Genomic DNA, 14206 nt, shown 5'->3' with positions numbered 1-14206 from the left:
AGCAAAGCACAGTGTGCTCACCTCCTGCCTGATTCATCGCTACCTGAGTGCTACATGCTGCTAAGCTCCTACATTGTTCATTTATCACAGCATTATTTTTTCTTCTAGCTGATTTTAACATGCAGCAGCAGCGTTAATAAGCTCAATAACTGTCAAGTAACTCTTCAGACAACTTTCTGGGTGCTCTACTTATCTCCAACGTGCTTCAAGAAACATTAATCTTGCCTTCACGCCCACCCTCCCCCTCAGCAACACGGAATTGCATAACCCAGCACCGGGGCCGCTCATCTCCGAGTGGGAACCCCGAGCAGGGGGGCAGCGGAGCAGAGCCCTGGAGGATGGCGAGGGAAGGAGAAGAGCAGCACCCAGCACTGATCTGAGCCTCCTGCGGGGTCAGTCTGGCCCTGCCAGCACACACAGGGTCAGGCCCATCTCCTCAGGTGATACCAATTGTCTCTTCTGCTCATCAGCTCTGCAGAAGCACCTGGGCAAGGCCAGGAGCCATGGCTGAAGCCTCCAGCCCCAGCTGCACCTCCTTAGGCTAAAACACCCAGACAAGAGGCTCCCTTCTCAGCAGAGAACACAGCTCCTGCCTCTGCTGAAGCACCAAGGCCTGAGTGAAATCAGCAAAACAAGTACCAGGACAAACATCCAGACCCCATCTCTAAAACATCAGCTTGCCCAAAGGCAAAACTACACAAGACACACAATAAAGAACGACCAATCCCCCAGTTTATTAAACACAGACCACTGAAATCAAGGAATGAAGGTTAAGAGTCTCTTGCCATCAGCAGAGCACACAGGCCCCGTCTGTCAGGTCTGCCCCTTGCTGCCGATCTTGGGGGGGGCTTCCCCACCTTCTCCCTCTGTGGACTCCCCTCCGGACCCGGTCTCTGCCGAGCTCTCCAGGAGCAGCTCCAGGGCTTCCTCCCCAGCCACACGTCTCACCCGCTCCCCTTTGGCTGCCAGGATCTCCTCGATATTCCTGAACAGCGATTTGAGAACCAACAGTGACTCCACAGACAAGGCAGAGCACAGGACCACTCTTCCACACTTTGGATTTACGCTCCACAGTGCATCACACATGAGCATCACCAGGATATGAAGTCTTTGGGAAGCAGAGCAAACCACCCAAACCTTCTGGGGCTATTTTAGTCCAACAGGATCAGTGATTTAGCAGTGACAGCTAAACAGAAATTCTTAAAGGCATCTCGGGGAGTTATCACTGAAATCTGCATTGAAGTCTGCATGTCTGGAACATTTAGCCAGGGAAGCCTGGCAGTGATGTGATGAAGCCTGAGGAAGAGGAGAGCTCCATACACAGTAACCCACCTACTGGCACCAATAAGGTGCCTGCGTACCACACAGCTGCTGTTGCAGCTTTACACTGTGGCACTGGGGTCGGAACTGGATCTTTAAGTTCCTTTCCAACCCAAACCATTCCAGGATTCTACCTGGATCCTCAACAGTGATGGTGAAGATTATGGATGATAGAACCCAGTTTGATTACAGAACCCGGTTTCAGAAACTGACACAGAACTGAACCACCCAACAACCCCTCCGGTTTGCTCTGAACCACGTTTTGGAGGCGCCAAACAAAGCAGGTGTCAGCTGAGGGATGCCCTTCCCTCGCCAGACCCCACACACCTACCGCTTCCCCTGCAGGTCCGAGAACCAGCCCAGGTTGTCGGCTATGACGTGGTGGTTGCCGCAGCCCGGGCACGTCACGATCACCACGCCGTTATGGTAGGCCAGTTTGGAAATGGTTTTGGCCGATCGGGTCTGGCAGACCTGCAAAGCAAAGAGAACGTGGCTGTGAGCACCGCAACGGGGCCCTTGGCGAGGAAAACGCTTTAGTTACTTCATTAACAGGTTTCCTTCCCCCTCCCGTTACAAGGCGGTTTGTGTGACGATGCCGTGCAGCTCTGTGCTGACCTCTCCCGCACACACGGGCGATGCTTCCTCTGGAAAAGCCGTTTACCCCGGCCCGCAGCGCCCGGCGCCGACACGGCCTCTGACACCCGGCCCCGCACACACGGAGCCGGTTCCTCACACACTGACCCGGCCCCTCACACACGGACCAGGCCCTGCACACACGGAGCCGGTTCCTCACACACTGACCCGGCCCCTCACACACCGACCCGGCCCCTCACACACGGAGCCGGTTCCTCACACACGGAGCCAGTTCCTCACACACCGACCCGGCCCCGCACACACCGACCCGGCTCCTCACACACTGACCCGGCCCCGCACACACCGACCCGGTTCCTCACACACGGACCCGGGTTCACACACACGGACCCGGTTCCTCACACACGGACCCGTCCCTCACACACGGACCCGGCCCCTCACACACCGACCCGGTTCCTCACACACGGACCCGGTTCCTCACACACGGACCCGGGTTCACACACACGGACCCGGTTCCTCACACACGGACCCGTCCCTCACACACCGACCCGGCCCCTCACACACCGACCCGGTTCCTCACACACCGACCCGGTTCCTCACACACTGACCCGGCCCCTCACACACGGACCAGGCCCTGCACACACGGACCCGGGTTCACACACACGGACCCGGTTCCTCACACACGGACCCGGTTCCTCACACACGGACCCGGTTCCTCACACACGGACCCGGGTCCTCACACACGGACCCGGCCCCGCACACACCGACCCGGTTCCTCACACACGGACCCGTCCCTCACACACGGACCCGGTTCCTCACACACGGACCCGGTTCCTCACACACGGACCCGGGTGCACACACACCGACCCGGTGCCTCACACACGGACCCGGCCCCGCACACGGAGCCGGTTCACACACCGGTTCCTCGCACACGGAGCCGGTTCCTCACACACGGACCCGGTTCCTCACACACGGACCCGGGTCCTCACACACGGACCCGGTTCCTCACACACGGACCAGGCCCTGCACACACGGACCCGGTTCCTCACACACGGACCCGTCCCTCACACACGGACCCGGGTCCTCACACACGGACCCGGGTCCTCACACACCGACCCGGCCCCGCACACACCGACCCGGTTCCTCACACACGGACCCGGTTCCTCACACACGGACCCGGCCCCTCACACACACGGACCCGGCCCCTCACACACCGACCCGGCCGCTCACACACGGACCCGGTCCTCACACACGGACCCGGCCCCTCACACACGGACCCGTCCCTCACACACGGACCCGTCCCTCACACACGGACCCGGTTCCTCACACACGGACCCGTCCCTCACACACGGACCCGGTTCCTCACACACGGACCCGGTTCCTCACACACGGAGCCGGTCCCTCACACACCGCCCGGCCCAGCCCGGCCCGGCGCCGCCCACCTTGCAGGTGTACACCAGGCGATAGTGCTTGGTCCTCGGCTGCTCTGGGTCGGTGGCGGTGCAGGCCGGGCGGTGGGGCGGGCGGTGGGGCGGGCGGTGGGGCAGGCGGTGGGGCAGGGGCAGCGGCGCGGGCCAGGGCCGCCATGGAGCGGCCGCGCGGAGCAGGACTCCCAGCAACGGCCGCGCCGCGCGCTGCATGGCGCTGGCGCAGGCGCGCGGAGGGGGCGGGCACTGAGGCGGCGGCGGCCATGATGGGTAATGGCGGCGGCCATGCCCGCTACTGGCGGCAGCCATGTTGGCTAATGGCGGCGGCCATGGCGGGCGAGGGCAGGGGCTGCGCTGGGAGCAGTGCCCGTCAGAGGCTTCAATTACAAGCGCGTAATTGAAGGGGCTAACTGAGCCTGGGTTTTGGGCCCACAGAGAGTGCATCCTGGTTACTTGTGCACCACACACGTGTACCACCACTGCAGGGGTAGGAGAGAGAGCACAGCATCATTGGGGGTGGAAGGGACACCCAGGGCGGGTTACACAGGAGCGTGTCGGGGTGGGCTCACAGCGGCTCCAAGGAGGGAAATGGACAAGGGGACCTCAGCCCTAAACCCCACTGTTACAGACATTAACGTTCCACAGACGTTCCTTTATCGGGGTTAAAAGCAGTGAGTCCATGGGCACACAGACCCCGCGCCGGTCGCCTCCACGCTCAGGAGCCCTCGGTGTCGGTGTTGTCACTGCCGGTGGTGTTCTCCCAGTCGGCCTCGTGGTGCCGGCCCTTGGGTGCCCTTCGCAGCGCTCTCTTTCTGAAAGAGGTTCAGGTTTAGAAGAGGTTTTGTGCAAACGAGCGGCATCTGAGCGCACTCGGAGCTCAGGGTGGGCCAGTGCACCCAGCGCTGGCTGAACGCCAGGGTTTGCTCTCACAACCCACAGCTCTGACTGGTGGCAAAGAGACAGAACGGGTCTAAATCATGGAGACATTCTTCTTGAAGTGTGGGGTAGGGCTGATGTCCTATGCAAAGCCCGCCCTTTAATAAAAATACTGTTGTCAACAGTCATTAGGAGCACACCTCTAGCTAAAACTAGCACTAAGGTCCCTGTTTGACAAGGTTTTCATTGCTCTCATGCTCCAGAACAGCAGTGATCAGTGAAGACATCAAGCATTAGGAGAACAAGCCTTCAAACAAGAGCATCTGAACAGGATGGAGGATGGAAATCTGCCCCCATTCACTGTCATGGAGCTTGGTCCTGACTGTCAGCAGTTTGTCAGACAGTGAATGTCAGACCTTCACTCGCATGGGAGGAATCTATCAACATTATTAAACTTGCAGTTCTTTGGAACACCCTCCATTCCCTGCTGTGGAACCATCTGCACGGTCTGGAGCAAACACGATCACTGCTACCTTGGCTACCTGTGGTACTAAAACGAGTCTCAAACAGTTCGGCTAAAAGCCTGAGCCTCTAAAGACAGGATCTGTGATGAATTTACACCTCCATGCATCAAGCTTGAGGACAGGGGATGGACAGAAAAAAAACACATACAACAAGCTGATCCACTAAGTTACACGAGCATGGCTAAGTTAGTCCTGCTTAGTGAAGTCCAGACCTTTGGTAACGCTCAAAGCAGTCCTTCATCCTCCTCTGCTCCTTTTCTGCCAGTTCCTCATTGGCTAAAACACACTCCTTGAGCTGGAAAAAATCCAAACAAAGATGAACTGAAGCCCCCTGAAGATCAGGTCAGTGTCAGCACCAGGCAGTGCAAACCTGGTCCACAAAGGTCCCAAGGCTGAGGTGCTGCTGCCGGTCCTTGCAGGGTGAAGGGCTGCAGCCCACCCAAAGGAGCCTGGTCATTTCTGCTCTACCACTTGTTTGTGCAATTAATCATTTTACATTTAATGAAGGAGAAAAAAAATGGGAACCTTTGCTGTCAGATGACCAAGAAGAGCTGTTCACTACCAAACCCCTCCTCGAGGAGGGCAGTCCACTGCACACAGCTTCCTGCCTCTGCTTGGTCCTGCAGAACGAAGTACAGCCTGTTCATTTCTGGGCTGTCCACTACTGTGTGTGCTGGCTGGCAATAGCTCTGTTTCACTGTCTTTATTCTCTCCCATTTGTAAGTTTGGGATTCTGTTTCCTGTACCAACAGTAATACTGTGGGCAATTAAACTGGAAAACATCCACACCCAGAGATGAAGGCCAGAAAGTTATCAGGAGTTTCTAGACACAGATGGAGAAATAACCACCATAAGTGTTTTGCTGTTCAGAGCTCACCAGAAAGGTGAGGGTGAATTTTGCACAAAGTGCTCAGGCTTTGGGAAAGCAGTTTCTACTTCTCAAACCTGGTAAATGCATCATTAACAAGAACAGTAAAGATCACAAACCCCAGTTGTAGTAAAGAAGAGCCCACAAAGGTTCTCTTACACTTGGTGACTTTGGAGGCAGGCTGCTCTCTTGAGTGCTAAATTGCTGGGTTTGTCCTTCAGGGCAACCTTCTAAGGGATGGAAAAATCACAGGTTTAGTCACAGTTGCCATTATGAAGCAACTTCTCCCTCCACCAGTTCATCAAACAGCTGTAATGCTGTAACAGCAGAACTGAAACCAAGCTGCAAAACGTCAGGATTCAGACACTTCTCATTTCACTTGAACCCTCAGTCTTGCTCAGGATGATGGAGTTCCCCACCAGGTTCAGAAAGGGACAACAGCTTTCTGGTTTCTGTGTATGCAGGAGCAAAATGAACCTTTGCAAAGCAGCACCTCTGCTTAGCATCACCAAGAAATAATCGTATTAGACATCACCACAAGAACCATGTTCATCATTATTTTAACCATAACTTGTCCCCGTTCCCCAAGAACTCAGTTGTGTGTATCAAGGCACTCCACATCAGACCAGATCCTAGTGAAACGCCTGATGGAATGATCAGGTATCCTGATACATGATTTTGAACCGAGTGAGATAGAACAGTAAAAGGCTTTCTGGATCTGTTATTTGGCTTTTGCAAAAAATCTCCCATCTCAATGAATGAAAGGATCATTTAGGTCTCAAGGGAGAGCAAAAAGAAAGCTGCTTTTACTGTGGCAGTTTCCTTCCTTGCCCAACATGTTTTGAAAGAGATTTTCAAGTTCTTAGAGGAGCCTATTAACTCCTTTCCACACTGCTGAATCATTTCCACTGGGGATGCCACAGAAACAGAGCCAGTGACAGCATTAACTACATGGTTCTGCTTTTGTGAAAATAGCCGGCAACACAAAAGGGAAGAGGGGAGGGAAAAATTCCTGGAGAATGCCACATGGTCCAGCAGAAGCGGAAGGAGGTTTGTTCTGTTCTCAGCTCTGCCACAACCGCGAGAGGACTGGGGGAGGGAAGGCACCCAGGAGCTATTTCTCAAAGGCACCAGGTGATTTTCCTGGACAATTGCAATAGGCAGATTACTTCAAAAAGAAAGACTGGAGGTGCTAGGATGGTCTATCTAATGATACTGCTTTTCCCAGGTCGTTCAGCTGTAGCAAAGACCGTTTTAGAGACCATGTAATAAAAAGACAGGCTGTGGAGCTTTTTCTCTCAAAAGAGCTTTACAAACATCTACCGTTCTCAGTGTTCTCCTTTTGATAGGTGAGAAGGGTGGTGGTACAGCAGGATGCCTTGATTTGTGAGCACCTATTCTGAGCCATCTCACGGAGGTCTTACTCAGAGTGCCAAGCACACCCCAATGAGAAGCATCCCTCACAAACCAAGTCCCCAGTCAGATTACCTACTCCTCACTAAAAATAAAATCCAGGAATGGTTTTTCCTGACCCTCTGAAACACAGGACCACCCTCTCAAGAATTCTACTCTATGTTTCCCCAGAAAAAGCCTTACTTTTAGTTGGTTGTGTATCTTCATCTAGGTGACCGTGAAGAGTAAGCTGTGGGACAGAAAGCAAGAGCATAAGAACTACCCCTTTTTCTATCTCACACTGTAGCTAGGAACAGATGGAGGAATGTAAGAAACAGGACACACGTAAAACTGACCTTTCCCCAGTGCATCTTACTGTCAGCAACACAGCACACTGAGCGAGAAGTCACAGATCTACTTATGGATTTATCCTCCACGAATAAATCTCATTCCTTTGGCCTTATTGACACTTTTGGCCTCCAGAACCATCCCAGAAGTAAAAGGTAAACAAGGCACTGTACTCACTTCCTGGGAATCTCTGGAGGAGGTATCATCCAGGTCAGAGGTCTGCAATAAAACCAGTGTAAATTAATCATTCCTTATAAGCAAGGAAGTGGCAGTAAGAGAATATACAGATCAGAAGCTCCAGAAAACAGAGAAGTGTGAACTTCCTCCCTCCTACACTCCTGTCTGATCACATGGAGACAGAACACAAGCTACCTCACTAATTAAACCCCCTGCATCTCTCTTTTAGTTCCAGAAACCTTACACCTTACACCCTGTTCCCAAATTCATCCAGACGGCTCATACACAGTCAATTTCTAAATAGACTTCACTCTTTGGTGGTCACTCATTATCTTTGGACATGCTCCTAACACAGAAAGCCTCAGCTTGCATGAGTCCAGCTTACCCATGCAGGAGGTAATAGGAGCCATCATGTCTTTATTCTAAACTCAACATTTGTGTGGAAATGGTTACCCACCCAGCTGAATCTGAACTGGTCAGGGGCAAAGAGCTCCAAGCAGCCACACTCTGTCCTCACCCTCCCCTTCCCACCCCATCATACAGATGACAACCCCCCAGGCATACCGGTGCAGGCAGCTCCAGCTGCAGCCTTTTCAGCTTGGCTTCAGTCGCCAGTAACTGGGTCTCTTTTTGGAAGAGCTGCAGCTGCATTTCATCACAGCGCTCGCCCAGCTCCCGGATCTGCTTGCGGTACGTGTCCCTCTCGACCAGGTTCTTGGAGTACTGCACATAGAACTGTTCTCGGGTCAGGAGTGCCTGGTGTAAGGGACAATTTGTCATGGCATGTCACATGGGTACATTCAGGGTTACATTATCTGCTCGCTTCAAGCAGCAAAGCAGGGATTAGCAGCAGCTCCAAGAGGAATGGATGCTTTATCACCTGGTCTCTTTCTGAAGCCACTTCCTCCATCTGCTTCAAGACAGCTTCAATCCTTTTTTTGTACATCTGGGAGTCCTTCTTCAGGGATGTGCATTGGAGTTCAAGCATCTCCTTTTCCTCTGCGTACTGTTAAGACAAGGTCATGAGCACCCTGCTTGTGGGCAGGGCCTGAGCTAGACTCTCCCCACTCCTGCTCTGTGCCACCGATTGCTGTGGCCAGACCTCCTCCATGCCATGTCAAAGTTCAGCCAGTTGGAGGAGCAGGGTGAACCAGAAGGCTGGACTGCTGACATGATGGATTTACATGCTCCTGAGCTGTCAGTCGTGATTAAAGCTCCCATCGCCCTCCAGGCTGAGGCAGGGACTGCGAACAGTTAATGCCACAGACACTGCATGCTAAAATATTACCATGCCTTCTTTTACCAAACTGTAACCCTGGAACAGGAGCAGTGAGGATTGCTGGTGAGCAGCTCCTCTGCTCCATGTTGCAGGTGCTTCACCTGCCTGTCTCACCCACTGCCCCTCAGCAGGCATTTGCATGGCATCACGTACTTTGTCTTGGAGCACCTCGGCTCGCCGCAGCTCCTTGCGAAGGCTGTAGATGGTGTTCAACAGCTCCCGGCGTTCTTCTAGGATCTGGCTACAGTTATTCTCCAGAGTCTCCTTGGAGAGGCTCTTCTCCAAGTTCTGTTCCCTGGCAACCTCCTGGACAAAGGAAAAAGTGCGATACAGCAACCATCTAACCCCATATCAACTCTGTCCCCACAGTCCCAAGTGCTCTGTTTCACCTGGGAGAACAAGATGACCAACGCAATCTGCAGTGCAGCCTCATCAATGCACTGGTGCTACAGATAATCACTTCTCAGGAGTCCATAATTCAACCACCCCCACCAACCTGGAGAGTGTTCTCCAGCTCCTGATTCTTGGCCAAGAGCAACTCCTTCTCCTGCTGGATCTCCCACATCACCTCATGGCTTGGACGCTGCTCTATGGCGTGCTTCAGTTTCATCGTGTGCTTACGCTCCAGTTTGCAGTCATCCTCAGCCTTCATGAGGCTGTGCTTCAAGTGGTCTATCTGCAAGAAGGTTCAGAGCTCATCAGTAATGAGGAGAAAATTCTGACCTGCAAAAGCAGTTCTCAGCTCCATTCCCAGAGAAACATGGGGCAAGCTTCTCCCCAGCTCTGTTTTCTCAGGAAGTTCGGTGCTCTGGAGAGTCCTGCTTGTGTGCCAATAGATGTGTGTTATTCCTGTACTGCTTTTGTGAGAGAGCACAGCTTGTAACACGTGGGCCCACAGGGCTGAGCTAGGAACCACCAAGACATGCCATGTGCTAGAGAAGATGCACGGTTCTTTACACTGGACTGGTCCAGACCATCCTGGGCAGAACCAAGTCTGGTTCACAGCACAGCCTTCCAGGGACCACATAAAGGGGAAGCTTGGGGAAAGGCTGACTGACCTCTAGGATCAGATCCCGGCTCTTCATGAGGGCAGCACTCTTCTCCTCGCTCTGCCTGGCATAGCTCATTGCCAGGCTGTAGTTCTCGTCCTTGCACTTCCGCAGCTCCTTGCTCAGGCTGTCCCTCTCCTCCTTCATCTTCTGTGCCAGCTCTTGGTGCTTGCGGAGGAGGCTGTCCCTCACCCACAGCTCTCTGATGGTGTCCTCTTTGGCGTGCAGCCAGAGGGTGAGCTCCTGTGCCTTCCGCCGCTCCTCCTGCACCATGCTCTGCAGCTTCATGATCTCGTTCATGAGGAGCTGGCTCAGGCCCGATTCCCCAGCGGTGTCTGTTTGGGGGGCAGGTGTCAGCCTCTGCTGTCCTGTCTGTCCCCAGACACACACACAGAGCACAGGCTCCCACCCACTTGCCACTGCAGCTCGGGATCACCACATGCCACACGCAAGCATGCAAATCCTGAAGACACATGTGATCAAATTAGCCACACTGCTCCCCCCTGCTCTGCACCTTCCTACAGCAGTGTCACCCCAGAACAGGCAGAAGGAAGAACTGAACCTTCTTCTCCCTTCTCCACCCTGTGACATTAGTTTTGCCAGAACCCTTCTGAAGCACACAGGGAACACTCCTGACTCTGCTCACTGGGGCTGAGGAGCAGCAAAAGTGGGAGTGAACCCCCTCTTAATTTGCAAACAACACCCAAGGAAAAGCTGTTTTTTCAGAACACAGCATTACCTATAATCATAGAGAACACCCTGCTGGGTTCCTTGCCAGTTACTTTCTTATACAGTTGTGGATAATAAAGCTCAAGACTCTCCAGAAATGCCTCAAAGCCCTTGTGTCCCGTTCGCTGCAGAATGTCCAGAAGAACACCTGAAATGATTGCAACAGGATATTCTATTATTTTCCTCTTTACCCATTTCTAAATTAACAAACTGCTTTACTTTCTCCACATGCAGATTAAAGTCCCTGGGATGAAATGCTCCAGCCAGTCCTAAGCCAACTACCCAGTAACTAACCAAAAGTATTTTAACTGTAAAGAACAGTTCAAACCTAACCTTTGTACCTTAGTCCTGCTACAGCAGCTGCAAAGAGCAGCTCTCAGAAGAGCACGTTATGTTCCCCTGCTGATCCGTGGAGCCAAAGGCTGCACTTGACCCACCTGCCTTCCGCTTGCGCATGACCAGGCTGGGGTCATTAAGAACTTGCTCCTCATCATCGTGGCTGATCACTTTGCACTGCCGAAGATAAGGTGTTATGCGGGAAGGATCTATCACAGAGATCAGCTTCACTCGGAAGTCCTCCAGGTTATTCCAACATGTCTCATCCTTATCTTCTTCCAGCATGGTGGTGAGTGAGAAGTATGAGCGAGCAATGCAGTCCTGCCTTGAAAAGCAAAACAAGCAAACTCTGAGCCTCCTGGAGCAGTGGAGGCAGCAGTGGTAGAACCAAGTATGTCAACAGGCTGACAATGGGAAAGCATCTTTTAGACACAGAACCTCATCTCCATGTGGTCTATAGCTCACTGGTTGCAAATCACCTGCAGAACATGGTGATATGCTACAGTCACATGACAGAAAAAACAGTGGTACCACAGATTGGAAGCATCAACAGCTCTGAGGCTAATGCCAGTGCTGCTGATATATATGTGAAGGAGAGATAGTGTGAAATACTGAGTAAACAGAAGTCATCAAAGCTTGATGGCTCCCTCCAACCACCCAAACATCTCCTAGATCTCAGTGCAACATGAAAGTGAAACTACTTAGGAACAAGTCTGCTGGCGATAGCCACTGAGAGCCCCATGAACAGAGGAAACGCAAATGAACTCTCGATTCTCAACAGTGCACCCCAAGACATCACTGCCCAGTCTGACTGACTTCACCACAGATTTTCCAGATACTCAGCTATGCTTCATATTAAATCTTTACTTTACAAAGAAAGACTCCAAACACCTTCAGCATGCACTTGTTACACATCACACTGTCAGTTAACTTCAGTGAGCTGGACTGACTTACAGAGAAATACCCTGCCTGCCATCACACCAGCCCCACCAGATTACACGAACTGCATTCCCCTGTTGATAAAGACCACATCCTTACCTCAGAGCTGTAAAATAGAACTTTTTTCCCTTGTTAATATAAACCATTCTGCATTACAGGGACCAACCTGAGACTGTGCAGTCAAAACAGCCTCTTGGTTTCCTCTGCTGGTCTAGCAGCACTCATTTGTGTCCTGTCTCTGAGAAAACTTGTCTTGGATGCAGCATCCCTCTATAGTCTGGCTAGAGCAAAGATCATTCCAGGAGCAAAACTGGTTTGAGAAAAGAGAAAAGGGGAAACTACTCAGCTCTGCCCTGAGAGGGGAAAGGGAAGAGGGGGGAAGACATAAAAAGCAGCAAAAGAGGAAGCCAGAATGGGTGATGGGGGAGGAGTGGCACTGCAAGTTGGCAGCACTACATACAGAGTGATTTTAGGTTCATTCTGGCTTTGTTTTCCAATCTGTAGCACTGAAGTACCAACAAAGGTCCAGAAAGTTTCATTGTGTTGTGGTCAAGAAGACTAGAGAGAGTGAAGGTCACAGATCAGCTGATTTCAGGGGACAAAATAAATCATAGAGAAGAAAGAGGCTCTTCAAATGGCCTTTCAGCTGATCATGTAACATCTTTATACAGGAAAGCAGGTGACAGCAACAATTCTCTCTTGGTTTAGAGTTCAGCTGAAAAGGATGATTTCTATAATGATGCCTCTAATTTTGGATGTCCTTAAGCTTCAAACATAATGATGACAACTCAGTATTTTGAGGGAAAGAGAGTCAAGTCTTGGCAAAGCAAGGAACATAACCCACGATTCCCAAATTACAGGCTGTGGCTCTATCAGTAATTAAAGGAGCAGCACAGCAAGCAGCATTGTGATGATGTTAAAGCATCAACATCATACCTTTGACTGCCTCCCCGCCTTCCCACAGTCCCAGAACGGTAGCTGCAACAAGAACTCACTAACAGTCTGTTTTAAAGAAGTCTTGAGAACATACACTCTGATACCATGGCAGCATGACACATTTTCCCATTAGCTTCCCACTCTACTCTTTGTTCTGCTTTCTAAGTTTCTGGAGAGTTTCTCCATGTTATCATTAGGAGTGGGGCAGAGATGCTCAGAGATTCTTTATGCCTGTGCTTCTTGTTAGGCATTAAATTAGCTTCACACTAAAAAAAGATACAGCAGCTCTATTAGCTCTGCCCTTGCTGAAGGTAATCAGAATGTCTGTTAAGTGACCAATCCAGCCTCTAGAGTATTTGTTCTACTGTAACAGATCAGTTTAATCCTGAAAAAAGAACAAAACCAGCTGCTTCTTAGTTATACAAAGCTTTTCCACAAGCAATAGGATTACAAGGACATCGCTTGAGCAGCACTTGCAAAAGAGAACAATCATTTAGAGCACAGACCACATTTAGTACCAGTGCCTCATGGTAACAGCCCTATAGTGAGCAGCAGACAGAGCTGCATGGCAGAGCCCCTGCACATCTGAATTTCTTGCAAGAAGCGTTATCTATACTGGCTTATGGAAAAGAGAGTACCCTGCAAGAGGAAAGCCATTTCAACACCATTCCTTTTGCCCCATAATGTCCTGACACCCAATTACAGCACTACTGGTACCCAGTGTCCCTCTGGCCTGAAGCACCTTCATAGAAGAGTTGCAACTCACAGTGCTCTGACCTGCCTGTGCTCTGGGGAAGCTCAGCAGTGCAGTGGAATGAAGCAGCACGTTCTGCAGCACTAGATCTGACGAGCTTCGCCTCAGCTAGCCTCACACCTCTCTGCAAGATACAAATTGCTGGCTTGTGAATGAAGAAACAAGGTTTGAAATGATTTGCTAACGTGTGTACGGGGCAGGCTGTGGAGGAATCAAGACAGAATCCAAGCCTTATTCAACCCTGCAGTTCCAGCCACATGCATATTCATTTTCCACATCCTCCCTGGCTTTCATGCATCTTGCAAGCTTCATTTTTCTCATTAGCAATCACACTCACACACACATTACTAAAAGCACAATTTACCAGAAAAAATAACCACACAGAATACATCAGTAATTTTTAAGTGAGAAAAATAAAACATCTGTATTTCAACAAATACTCCAGGCTCATTTTGATACAAAATTAATCTGCTGATTATTCAGCAGTATGCAGCCAGTCAGCTATGGAGCAAAACCACTGTAACAGCACTAAAAACCCACCCAGTGAATAACGTATTCTGAACATGGATAAACATTCACATAAATAGGGGCTGACACAACAAGGAAAAAATAACCAGGATTGCTGGTTTTCCCAGATCTCCAGCAATCTTCTCCTCAGCAG

At 51.3% G+C, this 14206-nt stretch overlaps 2 protein-coding genes across 13 annotated transcripts; both read right to left on the bottom strand.

Moving 5' to 3' along the window:
* Window positions 1-710: 710 nt before the first annotated feature.
* Window positions 711-3647, bottom strand: DNLZ (DNL-type zinc finger). The gene is made up of 3 exons (XM_062641359.1): window positions 3354-3647; window positions 1652-1791; window positions 711-985 (listed from the first exon to the last, which is right to left on the bottom strand). The coding sequence occupies exons 1-3, from the start codon at window positions 3645-3647 to the stop codon at window positions 814-816; spliced, it is 606 nt and encodes a 201-aa protein (XP_062497343.1). The 3' UTR covers window positions 711-813.
* A 219-nt stretch (window positions 3648-3866) lies between these two features.
* CARD9 (caspase recruitment domain family member 9) lies at window positions 3867-14200 on the bottom strand. Of its 12 annotated transcripts, XM_062641106.1 has the most exons (14): window positions 12316-14200; window positions 12022-12165; window positions 11018-11241; window positions 10591-10728; window positions 9861-10186; window positions 9299-9478; window positions 8956-9108; window positions 8404-8529; window positions 8088-8279; window positions 7524-7565; window positions 7203-7248; window positions 5766-5836; window positions 4951-5033; window positions 3867-4146 (listed from the first exon to the last, which is right to left on the bottom strand). In XM_062641106.1, exons 3-14 carry the CDS (start codon window positions 11199-11201, stop codon window positions 3948-3950), a joined length of 1740 nt encoding a protein of 579 aa, XP_062497090.1. In that variant the 5' UTR covers window positions 11202-11241; window positions 12022-12165; window positions 12316-14200; the 3' UTR covers window positions 3867-3947. The 12 variants fall into 12 exon arrangements, 8 of the variants coding, with proteins under 8 accessions (XP_062497090.1, XP_062497089.1, XP_062497091.1 ...); XM_062641105.1 differs by having other exon boundaries at window positions 12022-14200; XM_062641107.1 differs by having other exon boundaries at window positions 11018-11237; window positions 12022-14200.
* Between the last annotated feature and the right edge of the window lie 6 nt (window positions 14201-14206).

Source organism: Pezoporus occidentalis, unplaced genomic scaffold, assembly GCF_034315485.1.
Source record: "Pezoporus occidentalis ecotype Australia unplaced genomic scaffold, CSIRO_AGI_Poc_V1 ctg68, whole genome shotgun sequence".
Classification (NCBI taxonomy): Eukaryota; Metazoa; Chordata; class Aves; order Psittaciformes; family Psittacidae; genus Pezoporus; species Pezoporus occidentalis.
Note: the sequence above shows the minus strand (reverse complement) of the source record. Positions and strands in the feature narration are given on the sequence as shown.

What these genes read in the sequence shown, in the direction of transcription:
- DNLZ (XM_062641359.1), bottom strand. Translation starts at nt 3,647, where the DNA reads ATGGCTGCCGCCAGTAGCGGGCATGGCCGCCGCCATTACCCATCATGG. An exon ending in GCCTGGTGTACACCTGCAAG is followed by an intron (nt 1,792 to 3,353) that starts GTGGGCGGCGCC and finishes TTTGCTTTGCAG; the next exon opens with GTCTGCCAGACCCGATCGGC. An exon ending in TCGGACCTGCAGGGGAAGCG is followed by an intron (nt 986 to 1,651) that starts GTAGGTGTGTGG and finishes ATCGCTGTTCAG; the next exon opens with GAATATCGAGGAGATCCTGG.
- CARD9 (XM_062641105.1), bottom strand. Translation starts at nt 11,201, where the DNA reads ATGCTGGAAGAAGATAAGGATGAGACATGTTGGAATAACCTGGAGGAC. An exon ending in AGCTGGAGAACACTCTCCAG is followed by an intron (nt 9,109 to 9,298) that starts GTTGGTGGGGGT and finishes TCCTTTGTCCAG; the next exon opens with GAGGTTGCCAGGGAACAGAA. An exon ending in CCTCCAGAGATTCCCAGGAA is followed by an intron (nt 7,249 to 7,523) that starts GTGAGTACAGTG and finishes TCTGTCCCACAG; the next exon opens with CTTACTCTTCACGGTCACCT.